This window comes from Patella vulgata, chromosome 1 (genome assembly GCF_932274485.2).
Source record: "Patella vulgata chromosome 1, xgPatVulg1.2, whole genome shotgun sequence".
NCBI classification, from domain to species: domain Eukaryota; kingdom Metazoa; phylum Mollusca; class Gastropoda; family Patellidae; genus Patella; species Patella vulgata.
The window spans coordinates 41,226,492-41,252,377 of NC_065879.2; the positions used below are offsets into that span (position 1 = coordinate 41,226,492).

Here is a 25,886-nt window from a genome sequence, read left to right on the forward strand (position 1 = left end):
CATCACATTCAGGCAAGACGTCGTTGGTGTAGGGATCGTCAACACTGGGATAATCGACGCTGGAGCAATGTGATGTTTTCAGATGAGTCAAGGTTCACTGTTGATTTTTTTGACAGACGTAGGAGGGTGTGGCGTCGTCGAAACGAGCGCTTCCAAGACGTTAACGTCATCAGACATGATCGATTTGGGGGTGGTTCTGTTATGGTGTGGGGAGGCATCACTGTTGCTGGAAGAACGGCTTTACATGTTGTTGCAGGGCGTGTTACAGGCCAGTACTACCGGGACAACATCTTGGCAGTCCATGTTGTGCCGTTCGCACGACGTCATGGCCGCCGTTTCATCTTCCAGGATGACAACGTCAACAACGTCCTGCCAATGTCCAAGAACTTGCTGCTGCGTTGCAACAGGAATGGGACAATCTGGACCAAAATGACCTTAGACGTCTCATTAGGAGTATGCCACGTCGGATCAATGCTTGTTTGGCAAACAGAGGAGGATTTACCCGTTACTGACTTGGTTGTGATGCTGTGGTAACTTTGCTGTTTGACCCCGGGTATCATTTTACCCTTATAATGGTCAGTCTGTGCCTTACTTAGTCTAACGATCATTTGGAATAAATCGATGAATGTGAACTTCATTTCATTTTGTCATTTGTTTCTTCGTCAGTTTCATTAGGTGACTTTAATAACACTTAAAAATCAAATATCCCCTACTTTTTTTGAATAGTATAGAAGCACCTTTATCTCTATAACAGATGGACCCTAAATTCTCCACAGAATGTAATAGGACCACGTCAGTGCAAATACCGTTTTATCCAAGTGTATTGTTTTCAAATAAATAAAATAAATCAATTATTTTTCGGTGAAATACGTAAACAGTGTGAATAAGCTATTTTTAATTACATTCGTACTGTTTTTTGGGATATGTTTTTCTTTGTTTATTTCTATCCACAGATTACGCGAGTCGTATACTGCTTTTAAAATTGTCATTGTGTCTTAAATATTGTATATTAGGATCCCATAATTTCACAAGATAACAACATCAATATTGATTGAAATGGACCAATAATAATATTGAATTCTAATTCGTGTTTTTAATTTCGAACATTATGGATAATACTGAGTTAGGAGTTTAGCGCCTTTACGGATAATTATAATACAGTTATTACACGTCGTAAATCTTATAGGTGATTTTATAATATACTCTTCAAAAAAAGTAGGGGATATTCAGAAACAATACAACACTGCGGAAATGCACTGCTAATTTTATTAGAGGTAACCAGTGTATGTTAATAACAGGCCTACACATGAACATAAACAGTTCACAGTTTATCTGACGGTCCCATTTCACTCGCAAAGAGATACACCGTCAAAAGTGAAAATGGACGTTTTTGATTTTTGCTCCACCAATCCTCAGACATTCAGCAATTCGTCGTGGCTTGCTCCTAATCAACCGTCCAATCACGATTTGGGGCAATCTGACCCACTCCTCTTGCAGTGCCACGGCCAATTCTTGCAGTGTTGTCGGTTGACGTTTACGTCGACGAACACATCTCCCGATCAAATTAAACGTAACACACTAAAGCAAAGATATGCTAAACAGTAAATCTTATGCAAGTCGCATGTGCAGCTCAGTTGTTCTGTTGGGGCGATAAGTTCTTCATCTGTGAACATACTCTCAAAGCATGTCAAGTGTCCATGACTATTTATCATATCACAACCTGCATAGGTATTTGCATTTCAATATCCCCTACTGTTTTTGAAGAGTATATATTATGTCGCTGCCCAACCCCGTAAAGTGATCGTACTATTATTATGTTCTATAAAACGCATGGCTCACTTCTATAACTTACATCTATACCAGTCTATCTAAGACAAAACACATCCACTCCAGAGATACTAAATGTAGTAGTTCAACATTTAATCTAATCGTGCTGATTGTCCCCAGTGATTCTAAACAGTAGAAATAAAACCAGACAGGTGACATGTATGGTATGCATGGCAAGGTTCAAGTTCAGTACAATACCATATTAATTATTAATCCAATAACCTGGGGGTTTTTCAAACGCTATATACCGCTGCTGATAATTAATGTCTGTGACAGAATATTTGTACTTCTTTTCGGGAAATTGAGACTCTTATATGTTATGTGTGGTGAATGGACGAGATCATTTTGAACATACTATGAGCAAGTAAATAATAGAACGATTTCAGATTATGATTATCAGCCTCTGCCATCTCACCTACCGTCAAGGCCTCAGACAACCGAGAAACCCAAACCGCTGTAGGTGTGTAACACGGTGAAGATGTAATGTCACTGGTCTCTTCTTTTAAACGGCTAAAACTTAATCAGTTTCGGTGTACATGTATACATTGCTCAGTTAAATCAAGATTTTATGGGGACTTCCAGCCAACACATAGGGCAGTGTCGGTGCCAACTGCAGATTCATGATTAGATGTACGGGTGGTTGGGTATACAACACAGTTTATGGTCGCTAGGCAGACAAAACTAACTCTCCCGTAAGAGACCTGCTATTCCCATGTCGCTGCTTGTAAAAATATATGTGGATCAACAAATGTTGTGAAGGTTAACGGCACATAACGATGGTACCATAGAACCTCGATGAGAAGAATGGTATTTGTTTCGTTGTCTTGTATAAAGCATGTTACCACAGCTGAAGTAGATTAAACAGTGTAGTTTTATATAGAATGTTATCCCGTTATACATCACACTCATATAAACTATACCTACCAATGATGCAATTACATAAACCCCCAAAACAAACGGTTAAATTAGTTCTTAAAGGTACAGCAATACCGGTTTTCACGTAATGATCTAAAATAAAAGAATCAAGTTCGACTCTATCTTGAACAACCTCGTAGTTTCCAGCGAACTTGGTCTAGTTTTGACCATGAACGACAGATTCCGGTCATAAAAGAACTTAACAGAAAAAGAGAAGAATGAAATGAGGTACTTTTCTGCACCATCCGGGCTAATGAAGTCAGACACACGTCATACAGTGAGCTATGACAGCAATTGGATTCCAACTGCCATGGGTACTTTTACGTGTACGCCAATGTGAACACCGGACCTCGGTGTTTAGTCACATCCGAACGACTGGTCGCCGTTTCTTGCCAGGTCTCCATCCTGCAGCCCTGACAAGGTGAAACCACGCTAGAAAATTCCTGTGAACTTTCTCAGCCAACATTTGGATTGAAACGCACCTCCTGATTAGTGAGGCAGCTCCTTAAACACTAAGACGCTGTGACGAGAAGAACATAGAACGCACACGGCGATTAGAACATGTTCAGGAATGTGTTATTATACTGTACTTTTGATTGCTTTAGTATTAGGTAGAAGTTATTTTTAAAAGCACATGAATAAGTAATTGAAATTAAGAAATGTATGAACCAAAATTTTCGAAGACGTATTGGCGAGGTTAAGCTCACCTAACATCGTCAGCACACTCGAAACAAATTGTAATTTTATTGGAATTAAAAACACGTATTGTAAATAAACTTGCTACCACAGCCCTGATTCTACTGCCAAATTTGAATAGTTTTAATGATTTTTCAAGTAGACATGAGAAAATGCCTGAAATTTGCCCCCCCCCCCCCCCACACACACACTTTGAACTCCATAAGCTTATACTATACATGCCAGAGAGTAATTGTGTAAGGATAGAAGGAAGTCAAATATATACTTATAAAATATCATATCATATCCTTTCAAATATTTTATAAATAGATTTAACATTTGATATTTAAATAAAATGGAAGCGAATCTGAATAAGTATACTTAACTTCAGTGTTAAAGTTTATATTCGACTCTGCTTACATATAGGCTAAATGTTTACTGGGTAATGCTATGACTTTTCACCCCATAGAAAAAGTCCCCAAAACGTTGTCTAAAGGTTATTTTAAACCACTAGATGGGGAGAAAAAGGGAATAACGATGTTTTGACATCTTTTTGTTGGTTATGTTGTAGTGTATCCATTAGACATTTATTCATTATTCAATTTTGGTTCCGTCTTCATTAGCCGCCAGTCGGGGCAGAACAGTAGGACGTTAAACCCCATGTCATTTCAATTTTGGTTAATATAACAATTCATGACCTCGAAGTCGAATTAATATATCGCTTGGTTTATACTTAATGTAAGGACATATATGTTATAGATATTATGTGCATATCATCTTACGTATTTAAAGATGTATTTATGGCCAACTTGTGATCCTTAGATTGTATATGTTTATGTAACGTTGACCGTTAGCCAGATTTTGACACTCGCTTATTAAAAGTAGATTTTTAATTATTTAAGTGAGTTATCGACTAAATTGCGGAAATAAGAACCTCCAGATAATAGAGCCATGGTACTTCACCTAGCAATTCCAAAGACATCAGAATTTATTGAAGAATATCTATTATTTGGCCTAGTTCAGCTCTAACTTGTCTCTGAACACAAATTGCCTACTGCCAAATGTGAATAGTTTGAATGATTTTTCAAATAGACATGAGAAGATGCCTGAAATTTGCCCCCCCCCCCCACTTTGTGTCATCACCGAAATAAAAATAGACACACAAATTATCATATTCAACTCAAAATGATGGAAACATGGCATGATGAACTCAAACTATCTTCTCGGCACACTTGCTAATTATCATTCCAAAGTCTTACCCACAAAGAAATTGGCATTCTTTTTTACTTTAATGTTTGCCCACCTAAGATATTTTCGACATGTGTGTCAAATTTGCCCTTTTCATGTATATCACGAAATAAAAGTTGCTTATATGGATTTATCAAAAATGGTATCTAAACAATGTGAAGGTAGCTTGCCTGCTTTAGTCGACTTTATGGCACACGCGGTTGGAAATATTCTTCGGATGTATCAGAAATAAATGAGATTTAAAAAAATATAGTTTTCTGATAGCCTTAGTTGCTCACGCAGATAGATATGTAATGCCCGCTCTAATTCTTGCGATTAGTGATGGCTAGGTAGGCTATGCAGTAAACAAACTGTTTTTATGTAGCTTAAAAGGGAATTGTCGACCTTGAATACTTAGCTATTGATTGCGGAAGTTAATAATAAATACATATATCTCATTTGTCAGTAAATTGGCTTTCAAGATATGATTATCTCTATTATTCAGACGGATGGACTTTGAGCGGAATATATGGAAAACATATAAGTGCAATGTTTTGACGTGCTATTATTGCGACATTGGCAGCTTATTACAATATCCCCATCGGCAATATTACTTAAAAACAAGAAAAGAAGATTAAATAGGAATTATACGAGAGATAAATTTACCTATTGTGGGGTGTTTTCTGGATTCAAATATTTCCCGTCTTCATTAAACCCCATTTCATTTCATTTCAAATGTTGTATATATATCATTATTATTTAGACATTTACAGCAAGCCCATATCCATTAACCTGGGCCATCGGGTAACTTATTTAAAAGTGAATATGACAATACCCGTCATATCTGCGTTAAACACTTATGTGGCCCACTAAGCCGAACGTTTTTGAAAATGCATGCCGTTGCTCGGAGACTAGTTATAAACATTTTTCTATTCTTATATATCAAAAGTCCTATTTGGGTCAAAAGTCATAAAAATTTAATGCAAATTTAATTGCACACATTGTTTGAAACCCGATAAAAGTATAGCAATTAAATAATTCGCTCAGAATAAAGTAATTTGACTCAGTATATTCATTTTCTATTATCTATAGCGCAAACGGTCAGCGCTTTCTCTAAATCTCCCATAATGTCTCTTTAATGCAACCAAGCTATCAGACCATAGACGAACAAATGATGAACATTGCCTTGACTATAGAATAATAATATAGTGTTGTTAATATTGAGTAAACATTCGCTATGGTAAATGTAACTGGTTAGAAGAGGTTGTCAAAATATCAACCACTATTTTATCAGTCTTCTATACACATGGCCGTTGACTCTACACAGATTTCGCAGGTTAACAAAAATAATGAACATGTACCCGTCGCTATACGTGCATTTTACTGGTTAGTAAAAATAATATTTGTTTTTACATGGCAACGTACATTTTTATACATGATATTATATTGTATAAAGAAAACTGTAGATAAAGAAATGGATTTTAAAAGAAAAAATACAGAAAACGAAAAATACCATGTTTCTGTAGAATGCTTTTTAAGATGTAATATTTAATTCATAATGCATAAAATCTATGTATTATATCTTTCCTATCATACAGCCCATGGACTGTTGTATTAAAAACTCTTAAAGCTGAATACAGTTTAGTGGATAAAACTGGTAAATTCGGCGAGGAAGGTCCGTTAAAATCATATCCTAAACAAATGCTTTGCTGAAATATAAATAGACTATATATGACTTTTTATGAGTATTTAGTGACCAGAATTCTCATGGCTAGCTATATTTATTTCTGGATTGATCATGTCTATATCTATAGGTATGGGGAGGCATCTCAAATTAATGTTTGACTTGCGTAAATCCGTTAAGCAATATTAGTCATCTTATTGGTATAGATCAATATTTTTGATTGCTATAAGTCGACTTTAAACATATAAACCCACGTTGGACCAACGTATACTTTATAAAATTTTGTAAATATCCATAACAATGTGAATTTGTTTCACACAATTATTGTTTGTACAGTTTAAAAAGAGGATGCAATGGCCATGACAGGAGATAATGTTTCTTGCGTTTACTTCGAAATGGTCAAGCAAATCTCACTACTCTAATAATGGTAATTTAACTAAAAGTTCATATGTTCAAATCTTTGGCCAAGGGGAAAATATTTCGACAATTTAATGAAAATGATACAAATAATAAAGTGGGAAAGAAACAGAACAAAACTCATAAAAAGAGTGAAGCTAGGTTTCTCACTTAGTAATTACTTGTGACAAAAGTAATTGCTTTAGCTTACTTTCCATTCTCCTACACAGAAAAAGAGCGTATTGCTTGATACAATATCTGATAATTTATCGTCAACAACCCAGTTTAAGAAGAGAAAAAAAAAGGAAAAAAAAAGCATAAACAAAGCGATAAAAAAAATGCTTGGGAAACACATCTACGCCATTTTTGAAGCCCCATCTCCCAGTTGTTTTTGTTTTATGAAAGCTTTCTCTCGTTCCTTTATATAAAAGCTCAATTTAACCCAAATCACAAAGGCGTTTCGTTCTTCGTTTAGTGTTTGTAAATTCACCTATAGTCCGGATCTGGACGCCATGATTCAAGGTGTTAGAGTGTTAGAGTGCAGCATCGGAGATTGGATTTCAAATTTTCCAAGAAAGCCCCCCCCCCCCTCCGCTTTCAGAATACCCAGATTCGTTTGATAAGACAGGACCTAATACAGTATCTTCAGTAACATTGATCGTCCTTACACTATTTGACATCATTTGTACTGCAGATTATCAAAGAAAGGCGAGTCTACCCATATCCACGCTTTAAATATCTAATAGTTGTCATAATTTATCCGTATTAATAAAAATGCAGTCTGTGCATTTTTTTTGTTACTTGCCAACTAAGCAACATGCTGAAACAAATCGGCCTTCTGTTATTTGAGACAAAGCTTTCCTTTGTTTCTGTGGTTGATTTCCGTTTTAATCTCTCAAATTTCAGTAAGTGTGTTAAGATCACGAATTCTGATTGTGTGTTTTTACAACAGTATTAACGGATATTAACATATTGCTTGTTTCAGATAATATATCAAAAACCATTGGTCCCAATTCTACTCATGAACACTATCAAAATTTGAACCACACCTTAAACAGTTGACTATTGAAGCCACCGCCCCAGACACATTTTAATGAATAAAACCGACTAAGTCTTTGTGAAAGTCGCCCAGAAACTTTTATATCAGTACTGTGTATCTATTTAAACATCTGTGATACTTTTTCGGGCAAATACAAATGATCAGTTTCTAAATTCCAAATTATCTGGAAAACAATGCTGACATAATTGTCAAGGCTACAGTGGTGACTGGTAAGGGATATTCGTCATGATCCAAGTCACATCGTAAAAAAAAAATCACGTAACAGGAACTTTCCGATACTGTGATTGGACTATTTCGTCACATGTTGGCATTTGATTTGATACCCGGTGAAGTGGTAAATGCTCCTTTAAAGCGATATAAACAAATACAAAGCTGCGATCAGAGTATTATATATTAACTGGACACAAACGTATATGCATTAGCGAAGCCAAAAACCGAAACCTGACCAAACCATACAGCAGAATTTTCAGATTTCTTGCGCATTTTTTTCCACATAAAAACAAAAACAGATTTTCAACCTGAGATTGATCGTTTAATACGTACCTTGAACTGCGTAACGCTTACGTCTAGCACCATTACCAATACCAACATTGTCAGGAACACCACATCGCCGTAACGTCATCAGCTGTTTAGTATCATTATCTAATACACCTAGAAATATAAGCCAAACATTTGTGTTACAGAGATATCCAAAATATGAATATAAAATACAGCCAATCAAAAACCTAAATTTGTTTCGATACCGTTAACCAAATCGATATTATCTAGGTACCAGCAACAGAGCGATGTCCAAAAGTACTGGTCCACAAGCGCATCTCATCTTGTTGTTATTCACTGGGGGCGACTCTCTTCCATAAAAGGCATAAGACTCCGCCCGCCAGTAAAGTACGAGCGACATGAACCTTGAATGCTAGTTCCTTGGAGAATTGCGCATTTATTGCCGAATTGAGCTTTTTCATTCCAAGATGGTGGTGATGACGTTCTGTCGCACTTATTGTTTGTAAATCCAACATTATGTCATTTTGTTTGGAGGGAATTTTGGGGAGGAGTGTAAAGGAGAGCGGGGGTCGATATGGTTATTAGTTGTAAGAGGTTATACCCACAGTTAATTAGACTACTAAAATGATATGGTGGAAAGTCCAGGGCCCAGGGAATATACAGATCATTTGAATTTGAATTTACATAAACTTAATCTTACAAAAAACATTAAAATATTATGAAACGCCATTCAGCTCCTGGCAAGTTAATTATGACTCTTGACATTATATGCAAGTGTGTGCCATACGTCTACGTCTTTTACACACGTGGCATCGGATAGGTTAGTATTAACAAATGGTGAGATATTGGATATTAATTGTGACCACGGCAATACGTGATGTAGGCTCTATATTAAAGGTACTCCGAGTCAGGTTGTCTATAAATATTTTTAAAATATGTATTTTACCTAATAAACGGCAGTTATTATAATTTAATCGATATGATTGAATTTGATGTCTTGATTTATATAAATTTAAAAACTTAGATCCAGAGGTAGAGCCAGTGTAATATTACTGATTCTGTTTTCAGTAGTCGACAGTTGAAGCCAAAACAGAAACTAAAACTAGTAAACTAATACAACATCAGATGAACCCAATTCAACTCTTGACATAAATGAAAAAGGTTTGGATTCCCTTTAAGGTTTTAGTTCCCGTTATAAAGACCTGTTATTATATTTTGTATATTAGCTATTTTACATTATATGAAAAAGGGTATAAAACCTGAAACGTTATATCATTAAAAATTCTCTACTCTAAACCAAATCTGTTGTGCTGGTGTTGCGCGGGGATTCCTAAATATATTTGGCATAATACTATACGCTTTTATCAAGGTAAGTAATATGTTGATATGATATGTACATGTATATAAAAATATATATATTGACACATGTTTTATTTGTTTTTTTTGAAACCCGATTATCAGGTCAATGGGTTTGACACTTGCCAATTTTGAATCATAAAGTACATATTAAAGGTTTGTAGTATAATGTGGATATTAGCTTGCCTAGATACATGCAATGACACCCTATATTCATATAGATGCATTTTTATTTAGGCACAACAACTGATTGTATATATATATATATATATATATATATATATATATATATATCTTAATAGTCAGCAATATGTACCATGTATTTAAGTACATCAAAGAATATGTAGGGGGAGTGGATGGCTGAATGGTTAGCACGTGCGCGCAGTAGCATGAGGCCTGTCATTGAGTCAACTGGCGTGGTTTCGAATCCCCGGTTGTACGTGACAAGGAGTAGGGTTGCCTGTCCAACCTCGTGGGTTTTCTCCGGGTCCTTCGGTTTCCTCCCACTGCTAAAGACCCCTACGCGCAAGCGAATTATTGAAATAGAATTAAACCATATCTTAGTCCCGAAATGTCTGTGTCGAGTGGACGTTAAGCCCCATCTCTCTCTCTCTCTCTCTCTCTCTCTCTCTCTCTCTCTCTCCTCCTCCTCCTCTCTCATATATATAAGATGGCACTGTGAAATGAACAGTAACAAATGTAATCTTTCAATGGCCATAACGTAAATTAGTATTGATCTATCTGAATATTTGTTCAACCAGAATGACTTTATATTAAAATTACATGTCACTGTCTATGGCCTTCGTTATCCCGGATGGTGAAGAAAAGTAGAACGTTAAACACCATTTAAATTCATTTCTGTGTATGGCCTCTCTTAGCCCTCTATTTATTATACTTTTCTGGTCTGATATAGGATTGAACGGTTTTGAGTATATCCAAACAGCAAAATGACTACAATTGGCAGTGGCCACTAAGACTGAATAACCCCGACGGACTGTTCACCTCTTCACCATGCAGTTCATCGGGGTTTCCCGACGTGCTTTCTCCCTGTCAGTGGTGCAGGACGGAGTCGTTCGGATGGGACGAAAAACCGAGGTCTCGTGTATACATTGGCGTGCACGTAAAAGATTCCTTGACAGTCGGAATTCGATATAAGAGTAAGTCATAGTGCCGCTGCCCGGGCAAAATTTCCCTCATTGTACACGGTATGGCGTATGCCCATCTCCATTAGCCCAGTCGGAGTTAAACCCCATTTAATTTAATGTCATTTCTTTCACATGCTAGAGCTTACACACTTTCTATTCATACGCCAAATACGGGTTCATCTATTATACATCTATTGAATTTAACAAATTAGACTTCTATTTACAGCCATATCAGTCATCTACGCCATTTATAGTAGCAGGACTGGACTACGTTTCCAAATGTTGAGAACATGTCTGCTTATCTTGACATATTCGATAGAAACTTCATTAAGGGAAAATTCGTGACGTTCTACGCTTTGTTAATTATAACACGTGTATTGAGTTCCGTGTTAGTCAAATTAAACTTTTGAGTATAATAGTCTGGATGTCGAGTCAGTATGGATGATCAGTTACACCATGAAATAAATAATTCATTTGATGATCATGGTTTTAATCAATGGTCCACCTCAGCACATACTCTCTACATAATGTTATCACCAACTTCACGTGGCATCGTTTTATAGTAAACCAATAATATACATGTCATTTGTGTTAGCAAAATGAAATCCTTGTACACCCTGCCCCGTTCACGACACTCGCGACATTTAATTAAAGGTTCGTTTTCACAATGTACTCTTTACATCTACGCCATCACCTACTCTACTAGGTATAGTATAATACTCCAATAAATAAATATGTGCTAAAGAAAATCCTTGCATATACTGCATCGTTCACGACAATCGCTCCATTTGAATTAAAATCAGATTGCAATCTCATTTGGTTAAATTTTGTTCTAACTTTTACAATACATTATTATATCAGACAATCGTATTCCCATACAACCCGTTAACCAATCCGAATGCTTCACATATATACGTTTTCTCATAATTCACCACAATGTGCAGTCCCGTAGACCAATACAAACAATGTGATTTGAGAGAGAATAAAACCTTAGTATACGAATGGTAAACCGAGCAGAAAAACTCATTATAAAACTAGAGCTGAAAAAAGGAGAAAAAATCAATTAAGGAAGTAAAAAACAACATAGGAGACGGGGTTAATAAGTCTCAGACGATATTGTGTCAGATATCAACTGCAATCCTTTCTTTATCGAATCTTAATATTTTTTCCAAAGATATAAAACTCCATAATATAGGGGTATATTGGGACTTTGGCCACTGAGGACGACATACTTTACATTATATTCTGCTGCGTAAATAACATAAATGAGCGCTCACCACTTTTTCAAGTGTTTAAGTATTTAATTAAATATGGCATATAACGTGAATAGAGTTTATTTTCAAGTCAGGTAATCGTAATTATCGTAAATACGACATGATTCCTACGCAACAGAACAAGAAGATTGATAATAATCTGATCATAGCGTGATCAGAAGCTGCCCATCCAAGCACTCGTTCTTAATATACATGTACAACTGGACAGTGGCTCACATGTTTGTGATCTTGACGTCTGGCACACAGTCCACGTCATTATGGTTGTTAATGGGCATAAAACTGCTCATCAAAACATCCAAATGGCCCATTGTCTCGCAAACACCATCTCCCGCCGGTGACTTTAAGCGGAAGTGAGTTCCATAAAAGTTATTTGACGTCTTGTTATGTAGTCAAGACATCGATAAAATAGTCCCCGATAGCCATACTAATTATCGATCGATACTTCGATACGGTACCATAAAATTAAAACCCAGACAAAAATTAGTAATAGGTGAAATTTTTAAGAGTTTTAAATAAAATAACCGCTCGCACACTTTTTGACATTCAGATGTCTTGGTATTTTCCCTTAAATAATTGTTTGTGTGTCTAGCAAGGAACAGAGATCCAACGTTTTACATGTACTGACTTCCACATAAAGAACTCTTTGCAGTTGCAATTCGAAATAAGATTAGGCCGTAGCGCCTCTGTCCTGTCACAAATAGCACACTGCGTGGCGTATGTCCGCCTTCGTTGTCCCGGTTGGTGCAGAACAGAAGGACGTTAAACCTCATTTCATTTCTATTCAATACTTTCAATTCTGTGCTTTAATTTAATTTAAAAGTTTCTAGTCTTATAAAGCACATGTCGGTTTTATACGCCCAATGAAACAAGGAATCTGGTTTGTAGAAATGTATAAATATCTGACAGAAGGGAAAGGCTCGCTGCTGTTGATAGTGATAACATATTTACTATAAATTACTATCATATCTGTAGATAATTACCTATAGATTATATACACGTGTTACTTATATATTACTTACTATATAATAAACATATAAATTACCATACTTATATTTAAAGTGTTAAAACACATAGTTAAAACTTATTATATAGATACTATATTACAATAACCTGTGATGTTCAAAAGCAAATGACTAATTTTCGTAGCTACCTTTTGATTACAATGATTTTTAAAGGCTTATTAACGGGAAATCAGAGAGAATTGTTATGTACAAGATCAGGCCAAATTTTGGATGTAATTATTAGTGGATATATCTCATAACTTCCCATTTACAGGAATGTGAGAGTGACACATTAGAGTTTCACACGACGATGGTATGATTACTAGATCAACAATATAACTAAAACATTGTGTTGATGTTGGAGCCCTAGAAACTCGTTTAGTTTCAAACACGGGTAAACAATGACGAACGAAGATAATATTTTGGGGGCATTCTGCATGGTTAACACATAAATAGATCTATAAATACAATTTCTATCACACACATAATCGACATTTTTGATTTCCAATCGATCAAGTATCACAATTTTGTCATCATTAATTCAGTAAATAATAATAATTGTTGTCTCTAAATAGATTATTCCACCCACGCAATTACCAGCTGCATGTTGTTATTTTGACAACTTTCACAGAATGTATTTCAATAATTGATCGGTTGTAACATTGGTGGAGACATTAAAGAACTATTATGTTTTACGTGCGTGTATTTTTTCATTTATTCAAAATAAGGGTGTTAGCTGGATTCATTTATAAAATTGCGTGTTTTCATATGTGTAGCAATACAGAAGTATTTGTAAAGCACTGCGAGCAGGTTACTGAAAAGTGGTATCGGTATTCTAGAAGCAGTAAGCATATCCTGTATAGGACAAGATATCCACAGCCAACAAAAACAAATAAAGTCATAAAAAATGCATACAATCTGATATTCAAAATTTTGGAAAGTGTTTTAGACACAGCTTTATTGCGTTTATACCGTTTGTATTACGTGTAGGTATAGGGAATCAAAAAATATCAACACAGGTCGATCAAGTAAAAACAAACTGATAAAAAATTATATAATATACGTGTTATCCTCACAGTTTCGTGTGTTGACAACGTATTTAGCCGATAAAGCGAGATTTACTGGGTTATGACAATTACACGACCTGGACTAAGATAAGTAACCCGCGCCCCCTTTCCGCTTCCGTACAACATGGGTTGAATGAATTGTTTCGTCGAGTAGCTTAAACCGGTCATTAGCACTTAATGAGTATTTTGAAAGTCTAGCCCAATTAAGTATATTTATCCGCAATACAGCGGGAGAAAAGTGTTGTATATAGAGTGTCCCCTTACCTCGAAAATCTTTAATAGAGATATTGTTGGCATGTCATGTACATTTAGTGTTCGCTACCATGTACCGGCGGCGGCTAAGTTTGTAAGACGCTGGTTCACTAACGAGAAGGTACGGGGTCGATCCCGGTGTTGACCGAGAAATAACCCCGTGGTTTTCCAGTGTGGTTTTTCCTTGTCAGTGGTGCACAATGGAGGGCCTGGTAAGGACAGCGTTAAGTGGTACGGATGGGACGGAATACCCAGAGCCCGTGTACTCGTGGGTATGCACGTAAAAGAACCCTCAGCTCTTAAAATTCGAAATAAAAGTGGGCCGTAGCGCCGCTGTCAGGGCAACATTTACCCCATAGCACACGTCAGGCTCGTATACATCAGCCCAGTCAGTGCAGAAAAGTAGGACGTTAAACCCCACTTCATTTCGTTTCATTTCGTGTTATCGCAGTTTAGAGGTTCCCAGGGAAAAACTCATTTTTACCCTATAATTTTTTTGTTTGTTTTTTTTGTTTTTTGTTTGTTTGAAGAGACCTCTGAAGCAATAATCTGAGGTGTTGTGGCCCAGTTGTAAAGCGCTGGTTCGCTAACCTGGAGGTCCCTGGTACGATCCCGGTGTTGGTCGAGAAAGTCCCCGACTTAGTTGGCCTGGGTGTAGTTGAAAAGTACGACGCTAATTTCAAGATTAAATTGACTATAAAACAATATTCAGATACTAAGTATATGGTATCATATTTGTTGTCAAAGTTCTTAACAGACTCTATCAACGGGCGGAAGTTACAACTTCGCTTGTCAATAAAAATGTCTGACCGCAAAACATTAAATATAAGTAGGTAATTGGGACAAGGATATAGATAAAATCAGTACTCATAGTTAAGCTGAAATATGCACAGTAAGCTATTTTATATAAACACTATTTTACTTCAAACAGCAAATAAACTACCGCTTGTTGGTCATGTTTACTACAGGTGGGCCGTTTAAAGGAATAATCTCAGAGACCAATTTGATTAAAATACCAGATCTATATTTCGTTTCGTTTTTTTTATACTTTCGATGGCCTAGACTACATGAAGATCTGAAAAGTTGTACTGGTAGGTCGTGTCAAGGGTCGTACGATCGGCTTTTGACCCTATGACGTCAGACATTGATTAATCAATCAGCGTTGACGTTTCTAGTTCCGTGCATGACACGCCAAGAAATCGCCGTAACAGATCGTTTCATTGGCTTATCCCTCACTTCAGCCAAAACGCGGGTTATATAACAACTCTTCCAGATCCTAGTGTAGTAAAGACAAGTAAACGAAATTTTAAACTATAAAGAACGAAACGAAATAGGATCTGTGTTTTAATCAGATTGATATTACACTTTCATCTGCACAGATCAGCCTTAAACCGCAGTAGTAATAGTAATTCATTAATGTTGTTTATATTTACAGTAGAGTAAATCGTTAAGTAGTTGGTTTTAAATGACCTTGCACATTGACAATAGTTGTTTTAGTCAATTACAATGACTGTATTCCGTCTGTATATCCATCTTTTAAAACCCTCTAGTTTCTAACGATAATTTTGTTTAGTTAAAGATACATTATGGAAGATTAGATAAAGAGCTGGCAGTTATCACTATAATGGTTAAAAACTACTTAATGAAAAGAGAATATGCTGAAAATTTCAATCAAATTGCTCCACTCTCAACCGAGGTATTGGCCATTGAATTTTATATTTTATACCTAGCCTCGATCATCATTACTAAAGTCGGTACGATAAAAAACATAGTCTTGTTTATCTATATTGTTGGATTTAATCATCAATGGGCGTTGAGCAGCAGATCGAATTCAAATCCAATGAAAATCCGACACATAAGATTGCATCGGGAGTTGATCAAGGTCTTTTCATGTTAATAAATTATAATTATTAGTTTATTTAATATTTCAGGCCTAAAGAAAGACCTGAAATAGGCAGATTTAGCTCTTGAATAATGTATGTTTAATTGTGAACTCCAGTTACGCACACCCAGTCTATTTTACATGTTCCTAATGCCAAATGAACATTTATTATTTGGGTTTGCTATAATATTTGAAGAATTTCATATTCTGAAACCACATACATTTATTTTCTCCTTTTTTGAGGGGGCGGGGCATATACATAAAAAATCATATTTCCATTACTATTGTGACTGAAATGAGTAGCCAAATATCGAAAGGTTATCAAAGTTGGCAATGTCGCTTTAAAGTCGCTGCTCCACGATTTAATTTTTTTAATAGATCTGGATATTTTTGTACTCAAAATTAAAATTTTATAATTGAAGATTGATAAATCAAAGGGAGTAATTTGAACAAAGTGGGAGAAAGGTTACTAGATTACCAAAAAAGCGAGGACTGTTCAATATTGATAACTTCTCTTGTTTACGACCTGGTATGTTCATTCGAAATTGAATGTTATTGACGATACGTAAAGTAGTCTTTCGGATGGGACCAAAAGCCGAGGACCCCTGTACACATTGGCGTGCACGTAAAAGATCCCATGACAGTTGGAATTCGATATAAGAGTAGGCGCAGTAGCAAATATTCCATCAAAGCACACTGTATGGCGTATGCCCGTCTTCATTAGACCAGTCGGAGCAGATCAGATAGGACGTTAAACATTATTTCATTTTCGATACGTAAAGTTTCAATCTTGGTGTATTTAAACCTATTTTGTGTAGATATTCAAGTACCTTTAAATAGTGTAAGGTGTATGACATTATAGATGGATATACCACATACTAGACTTTGGCTAGAAGCCGACATATTTTTACTATACGTGAGTTACACTATGGTGTATTACAAGAAGTATTTGTTTATCGAGTAATATTTACATCATGTAAGCAGGTGTCTTAAATTATATGCGGTACTATTAAAACGATATTGGCTTATGAATTATTATTTCAGGAATAACATGTATATAATAATTCAATAAAGGGTGCACCTCATGATATTCAAAACTTGTTCTTAATTTAACATGTTACGATCAAACTCATCGGGACAAAAAATGTAGTAAACAAACTGCCAAATATCAAAACACAGAATTAAAGAATATATATTACACGTTTACTATTTAATTGAGAATTGACCTGCGTGTGTGGCAAAGACTGATTCAATGTACACTTCTGTACAGCAATTTTTTGATTCATTTCTGTGTAATGTGCAAAACGAAGGGTGTGTTAGGGAGAGGTATCCATTCTGGTTAAAACCTACAATTTTAATGTATAGCAAGATGTGATTATATTTCAAGTTGCCTTGTTGGCCCTCGTAAAACTCTTATACAGTTACCACGATGTTTCAAATGGGGCTTTTTTCAAGCCAGCAGTCTGAGCATAAAAGGATAACAGCTGACTGTTAGTTCGTCCAGATTTTGAGATTTTGGGTGTTAAATCAAATTTGAATACATAATAATGTAAATAAGGATACGAAAAGTTCATTTCCTTTTCACATTTCTGTGTGAAATATCAAGAAAAATGTTACGCCGTAGGATGCTTACGATAAAATGAGGTCATGATACACGAATCCGCTAACATTGTGCCGAAACCAGGTCAAGATACAGGAATCTGCGAACAAAATTGCACCTTATATTAGTGCGATTATCGATAGGAGTTAACCCAGTGACACATTATACAATATTCTAATAATCATAAATCTCATACGTCTCTCTTCATAATCATGTAACTCGACATGATTGCCGAAGTATAAAAATATATTTAGATATAAAGCTGAAATGAAATGGAGTTTAACGTCTTACTTTTTTCTGCCGCAACTTTGCGAATTCAGTATGCTATGCGTTTGCGCGTAATGTTCGAATTCCTTTTGTCAGAGGTTAGTTTAGGTACAGGTTAATTATGTGTACACAGGACCGGGATTTTTCGTTATGCTAGTTTCCCACTGTCGTGCGATACGTTACTATAGGAATGTCCCTAATAGAGACTTTTGGCAATCGGAATTTTTCCCATCCGTACCACGTGTCCGTATCGTATACGTGATACGTTGCGTCAATGTAGTTTTTTAGTTTTGGCAGATTTTCGCGTCGCGTACGTATGCGTCGCTGAGCTGAGCTTAGTTCTATTACAGCAGGATGACAGAGTGTCTAGCTTACAATTTCCAATTTCAGAAAGTTTATACCCCTTTATCATAGAATAAAATCATTTACAGATTTGCAAGGTCCCCCCCCCCCCTAAATATAGCACGTAGATCAAACAGCATGCAGACAGACAGGAAAAGTATAAAAATTCCGAGCCCCCCCCCCTCAAAATTAATGATTAAATTCCAGTCTTTATCGCGGTTAAAATCACATCAAATATACACCTTCATGTTCTAGGATACACACAGATTCATAAAAACGCTATGATATAACATTCCAGTGTCTAAAAGTAGCGAAATAGACGGTAAATCGACGACAATGTTATACGGAACTTTACCGTATGAAAGCTGTTCGATACGTGCTGCCGTATCCGTGTGCCGTATCACGTATGAGAAATACACACACATTGATGACGTCACATGCACACACCATACGGATACGCGATAAGGACCAGGAATTTACACTTGCCAAAAGTCTCTACTGAGTCCACGATCAGGTACGTGCAGATACGTTTGCATACGACCAACACGGTTGCTACGACTGACCACAATATGTGATAAGACCTGATAGGATCACCACGATTACTCCACGATTTAAACCACGATTTCATTGTTAGCGCGAATCGTGATAGTGGGAACCTAGCATTACACCCAAATGACTATAATGCTAGGTTCCAACTATCACGATTTGGGCTACGATTGAAATCGTGGTTTTAATTGCGGAGTAATTCTATTAGATCTTAGCATATATTGAAGCCAGTCGTAGCAATCGTGATGATCGTATCGAAACGTATCCGAACGTATCTGCACTTACCAGATCGTGGACTCAATAGCGACAATGATATCGTAACGCATAGCACGACATTGAGAACCTAGCATAAACGCTGCTCATTGCCTCACTCCTCCATCAGGTAAATAGAGAATCTCCTACTAGTCTTCTACTGAACCTGATTACATTACGGCGTAGTGATGCATCATTTTTTGACAGCAATTCAACCATTTCAAAGTCCTTTATATTGATCCAGTGTTTCCATCAAAGTCAATTAAATAAAAATAGTCCCTTTTTAATAAAAAAGAAGTTACTATTAATAAAAAATGAACTGTTCTTTGAAAATAAAAAAAGTAGTTCCTTTTTGATTGACCAATCAAATTAATGTAAAGCGATATCTCCTAAGGAGATATTGCAGTAGATTATGAAATTTATCACACAAGCGATATCTACTGTAGAATTAAATGTATTATTGGGTGATAAATGAACTTTGGTGGTGTGTGTGTTGGTTGGACTGTTATCATAGCATTCGAGGTTGAATGCGGTATTAATTTATAGGCCTAAACGGGTCGCACATTTTACATATTTCTTGAACAGCAACGTAATTAAGGGTATAGTGTATGAATCGTGTAATGATAAATCTCTCTAACCTGTTTCCTTGACCCCGCCCATTCTCTGTAGTCGTTTTAAAGCTATCGATACAGATTCTTCGGAACGTAAAGCACCAGTTTTAGGATTCTGTGGTGCTAAGTAACCAAACTCCATTAGATATACCTGAAAATACAGAATTTGAATAACAATATAATATTCCTGGAAGTGCCAAAAAATCACCAACTTTCGTTGTATTGGCAAACATTACTAATTATCTTCTATTTTCAACCAAATCGTCAGTGCAGTAGCCAGAGGGGTAGTTCGCGTATCGAGCAGCCCCGCATTCATCTCTTCCTTTAGACCACAGAAAGGGAGTATCACCCCAAGTGGGCTAAATGTTGAATTGAGAGATGTCAAACTCGTGGATTAAGACCACTTCTTAGCAACAGTTTTGCTATACTACTGTTATCGTTATGCCGCCTTTAAAATATAAAGCAAGCATTACACAGTTGTTTATTAGTTTGTTTTGTCATGCGTTACTCTAAATAGAATTGTAATAGTTTTACTATCAAACAAAAATGGGCTTTTATTTATCATGCAGCATGGCATGTGACTCTTAACATCCTCCTTATATGACTTGTTGAAATGTTATATATACATAACTTTGTCACAACGGTATTGCTCTTTCCTTCCGTGCTTTCTTTTGAAATAAACGGAAATAAAAATGATTGAAAAAGTGCAAAAACCACATGGCCAGTATATAACAATTTTAGTTCATTCAAGTTTCCTTTCCAAATGAAAATAAAAGATCCATTCATGAAAGCGTGTTGTCTCACAGGCTACAGTTTATTTTAAGAAATAAAAAAATGAAAGATAAGTTATGTAAGCAAATAGTATAATTAACACACAACTTAACGTCAAATAAATGTCAGGATGAAGAAAGGTTACACCGTAGTACATTCACAAGAGCCTATATTATCGTGGTGGGTTTCACAAAATTAAAAGCGTATTATATGCGGGCTATAAAATGTGGGTTAATGTGATGGCAAACACTGCCTCTTTATCATTTACGGTTGTTACTGTCTTGACAGTGCTACTAGTCATTTGGGCTTAACATCTTCTTCTATTAGTGTTTAACGTCCGCTTCCACAGAGTGTGATGTCGCAGACAAGTTTTCTTATTTTCATTATTTTAGCACACGCAGGGGTCTTTCTTAAAGGCTCAATACCACTCTTGTTGTAACTGAATAATATGTCCCAATCTTTATTCTGGTCAACAAATTGCACTATTTTACAATATTCCAATTAATTGATGAAACAAATTTCATCTTAACACACCTAATTTAAAAAATTGGAAAAATTCAACTAAATGATTTGAAAAGCCTGACGTAAAGCTTTTCAAATGTGACTTGGATTTAAAAATATTTTTTTGAACCCTCTGGACAAGTAAAATAGGATTTAATGGATAATTTACACAACAGGTAGGACACTAACACATCTAGTACTTAGAATAAGGCTATTTTTTATTTTCTCGAGCTGTCAAGCCAGCAAGAGTGTTATTGTCCCTTTCAGTAAGAGAAAACCGGAGTACCCGGAGTAAAACCAAGAGATTGAGAAGGCATCCCTATCACCAAGCCACATACGTTCACACCTGGGATCGAAACCACAACCGCAAGCTAGAGGTCACCGACCAGCTAGAGCTCAAAACGATATCTCCCCCCCCCCGGTTTAAGACATATGTTCATCTCTTAAATAGAATTAGGATCCACACCTCACCTTATCCAGATCACATTGAGGCTAACAATTGTTTGTCTAGTTCTATTATGAATGATGTAGGCAGAATCTTTGCGCGCAATGTACGGCGTCTGCGACTAGCTATTGTTCTTCAAGTTCATAGTATGGTGTGTGCTTAAACTTGTTTTCGTAACATCCGGTTACACCAGAAGGAGAATTAAATAATGCCAAAAGGTCTAATCTGACGTTCAGACCAATGGCCTGGCCAAATCTTTACCCCAGCTTCTGACTTCTCCTAAAGACTGTTAATCACCCTTTCTTATTATATTTCAGAATAAGCTGTTTTATAACACCGTTTAAGTGCACTCACAAAAGTTTCTAGCGAGAAAAATAATAAACATTGGCATGAATTCATATCTTATATAAACTTTTAACATAATATGTTAAAAGTTTATATAAGATATGAATTCATGATATCCATGATGTACAGTACAAGAAAGTAAAACTAAGTTTTGGCACGCCAAGAGCCCGTGTATTATATATGAAAATTAATCTGCAATAGAATGATTATTGATAAACGCTTGATAGATGGCATGAACACACTACATTTTCATAAGTAAAATGATTATTAGAAGTAATTAAAGTCAGTTTATTCCATTCGGCAAACATGAATATAAATTTGATTAATAGATTGAAAGGAAATGAGTTTTTAAAGATAAACATTAAAATATAAGTACTGGACTAAATCCTCATTATGTGTAACGTTAATATCGTACTAGTGTCGATCAAGTAGAAACTGTCTTACAAGGAAATCATAATATAGCTGGATGAATCAAAATATATGCGCACATTAAAATGTTATATCATGATAGATGATGCATCATTATTAACTAACTCGGGGAATATTAGTATCAAGTATACTTATATATAGCTTGCAAACATGTTGGTGACAGTGTTGATCCTTGGTGACAGCCTATGTTTACAATCTAACACATCACGAGAAAACATTCAATTAAAATGCCAATTTTACTACGTGTTCATGTATTGTTACCCAAATGTGTCATCTTGGAGAGAGAGAGAGAGAGAGAGGGAGGAGAAATGGGGTTTAACGTCTACTCGATACAAACTAGGTCACTTCGGGACCAACACATGGTTCAATTTTATTTCAATAATTCGCTTGCGCGTATGGGTCTTTAACAGTGGGAAGAAACCGTAGGTTCCGGAGAAAACCCACGAGGTTGGACAGGCGACTCTACTCCTTGTCACGTACAACTGGGGAATCGAAACCACGCCAGTTGACTCAATAACAGAATAACAGACCTTATGATACAGCGCGCACGTGCTAACCATTCGGTCATCCACCACCACCCTACCCCCCCCCCCCCTCCGGTGTCATCTTGGACCAATACATTTTATAAATATAACTTTAATGAAAGAAGAATTTTAATCATCTTCTATGACATTTGTATTAAGTAAAATAGGTCGCGCTACGATTGCAATTGTGGTTTTTTATGGTGGAGTAATCGTGGTGATCCTATCAGGTCTTAACATATATCGATGTCAGTCATAGCAATCGTGTTGACCATATCGAAACGTATCCGAACGTATCGAAAATTAGCAGATCGTGTGGACTCAAGAGGAACAATCCTGTCGTAACGCATCGCATGCCAGTGGGAACCTAGCATTAGTATTAACCATTCTTCCTTTTCAAAACGGTCGAAGACCAGCTACAATATTACCAGAACAAACAAATAATCTATAATGGCGATTCTGTTTAATGTTGAAACTGATTTCAACTGAGTTCCTTACAAGAAATCTTAACATGTAGTCATGCATTTACTGCAACATATTTCTGTTTGAATCGTGATACTGAAATAACCCGAATTATCCACTGTTGATGAAAATCAAAGCTTTCTTGGAAACATCAAATATGTAATGGTTTCGGGGAAACAGTTGTTGATGAGCGTTTAACTGATGAAAGAACGGTGTGATCTAGTGCGTCTTGTGTAAGTTAACCCGTCTAATCGCTAACGAGCATCAGTGGTGTTCTCTAGATCAGAGAATTGACTTACTGACCGAATAATTCCCCTTTAATGACAACGCTGGCAGGAGTTTGGTACCAAAAACCGCACAATCTGTGCAATGCCTTTTTGAGGAGAAGTGGCCGCTCAAATATAGCCTGGTTTCACAACTACAGGAACTGAAATAATATACTTATCAATTTAAAAAGTATTCACTCTGACGTTTATAGAAAACATAAGAGATGTATATGTATAACTGTCGACAATCGATTGAAAGTTGAAGAATCGCATTAATTGACGCAGGTGTATTCGAGGTAAACGTTCCCATTACAAGAAATCATCAAAGGTATACGTATGTGTTATTTCAAGTGCTCTCAATGAGTAGACTATACTATACGATAATTCTGTAAATATTCATGTTTGCAATTGGAATAATTGCATAAAACCAAACAAAACTGCGTAATTTTGGAAATTGAAAAACAGTCAGCATTCCTGGAATTATTTTCTCACGTAGGTCGATTGTTTTTTTTTATAAAAAAATCTCCCAGGCAGGATTGAGTTTATTTTGAAACCACTTGGGTACAATGCTTAGAATATACATAACATATTGTTCATGTGTGACGTGCGTCCTAGGATTACATCAGCAACATTTATAGCCAATTCATTTTATGCATTTATGTATACAGAACAGGTCTAAAATACCACTGAATAAAATCCCGAAACCTGGTAGCTCTGTGTGCTATATTATGGGAAATATCTCAATTCATACTGCCAATATGTACACGAGGCCTCATTTATTCGTCCAATCCGAACGACTAGACGCCCGTCCTTTTCAAAGGGGATTGTCTAGTACCATTGCAACGATAATACACGAAGTCTCTATTTTCAAATTAACGTTTCACGAAGATATGGCGGATATTGTCTAACCCACTTAATATCTTACCCATCCAATGATCTAGAGCGTTGATTACAGGCTAGTCATGTGAATAAATTTCTAAATAATAATTTATATAACATTTGAGGTCAAAATAAAGACCTGCAATAGGCAGATTCAGCTCTTACATAATGCATCTTTAAGTTCAGGCATTGTATGAATACATTGCATAATTTAACCGACAAAGCAGAACATTGACATAAAAAAATATCCGATAAAAACATATTGACAACATTTTATAACAGCCTTGAGTTAAATTGTGCTGTTCAATGGTTCTTCGATTAGTTTTTTTTATTTAGATGATGACCTTTAGAACAATAATAATAAATTGGAGTGATGTCGTTAGCCTGGTTCCAATTTATTTAACACAGTAAGGTAAGATAATAGTAATTTCATAATTTTATACAGGAGGGGATGATTTTGCCTGGGCAATGGCGGCTTGTCTATCTCCTTAAGAATCTTTTACGTGCACTGTCAAATTTTGAACTTTGCGTCTTATCTACCCCATTTTGCTTAGACAACGGCGTGTCTACGTATCTTCAAATTTAAACTGGAAAGGATCTTTTAAGTGCACTCAATCATTGGAAAATATGCGTCTTGATCATAATTTTCTATTCGATCAACTGGCGTTAAATTTAGCTTAATTATAAACATTTCCACAAAAAACGTCTTTCAACGTTACTATAACAGACAGAATTCCTGTCATCTGTCATATTTCAAACACGTAGTAAATAATCAATAATACTGATATCAAACAGATGCTCCTAAGTGTATATTATCTTTATTATAGTAAAACACTAGGTTTCGTACTTATTGTACTTGATATTAATACAGATATGTTAGGCCTATCTGATTGAATTTATTTAAAAAATATATACTTAAATGGAAATACCTCTGTACAATTACATTTTTTTGGTACAAATGCTGTGATAATAATACAGAAGTACAACAAACTTTGTTAGCTATGTAATTGAATTGTTGATGCTGAACAATAATTGGGGTTCAACGCATGGCGCTTTAATTTTGAGCGAAAGTAAAATCGTGTTTGGAATGCTTTATATTACGTTTAAAAGCTTATAGACGTTAAAGACGCATAACGTTGTCTGGTTCGATCGCAACTTGGGGTCCCAGTAGCTATTGATTGGTCGCCCTATTGGAGGAAGAGTTCTACGGTTGTAACGGACGAGGGAAGTGAGACAGAGTATGCTTACTCTTTCTAGAACAACTGGGGTATTGATTAATTTCATATATTATGTGTTTAAAAATGGGTTCCCACGTACAAACTGGGTGATTTAATGGTATATATGGACTAAAAACATATTCAAACTAATTAATTTGTCATAACTTTGCTTC

General features: G+C 35.9%; 1 protein-coding gene across 2 annotated transcripts in view; it reads right to left on the bottom strand.

The window, feature by feature from the left end:
- The window catches only part of LOC126821564 (matrix metalloproteinase-16), a 61,061-nt gene that overhangs the window by 10,365 nt on the left and 24,810 nt on the right, over positions 1–25,886 (bottom strand). For both annotated transcript variants that reach the window (XM_050550029.2, XM_050550022.2), the window contains exons 2-3: positions 19,905–20,028; positions 8,328–8,435 (exon numbers count right to left, since the gene is read on the bottom strand). In XM_050550029.2, coding sequence (XP_050405986.1) covers positions 8,328–8,435; positions 19,905–20,028 — 232 coding nt within the window. The remainder of the gene's footprint in view (positions 1–8,327; positions 8,436–19,904; positions 20,029–25,886) is intronic.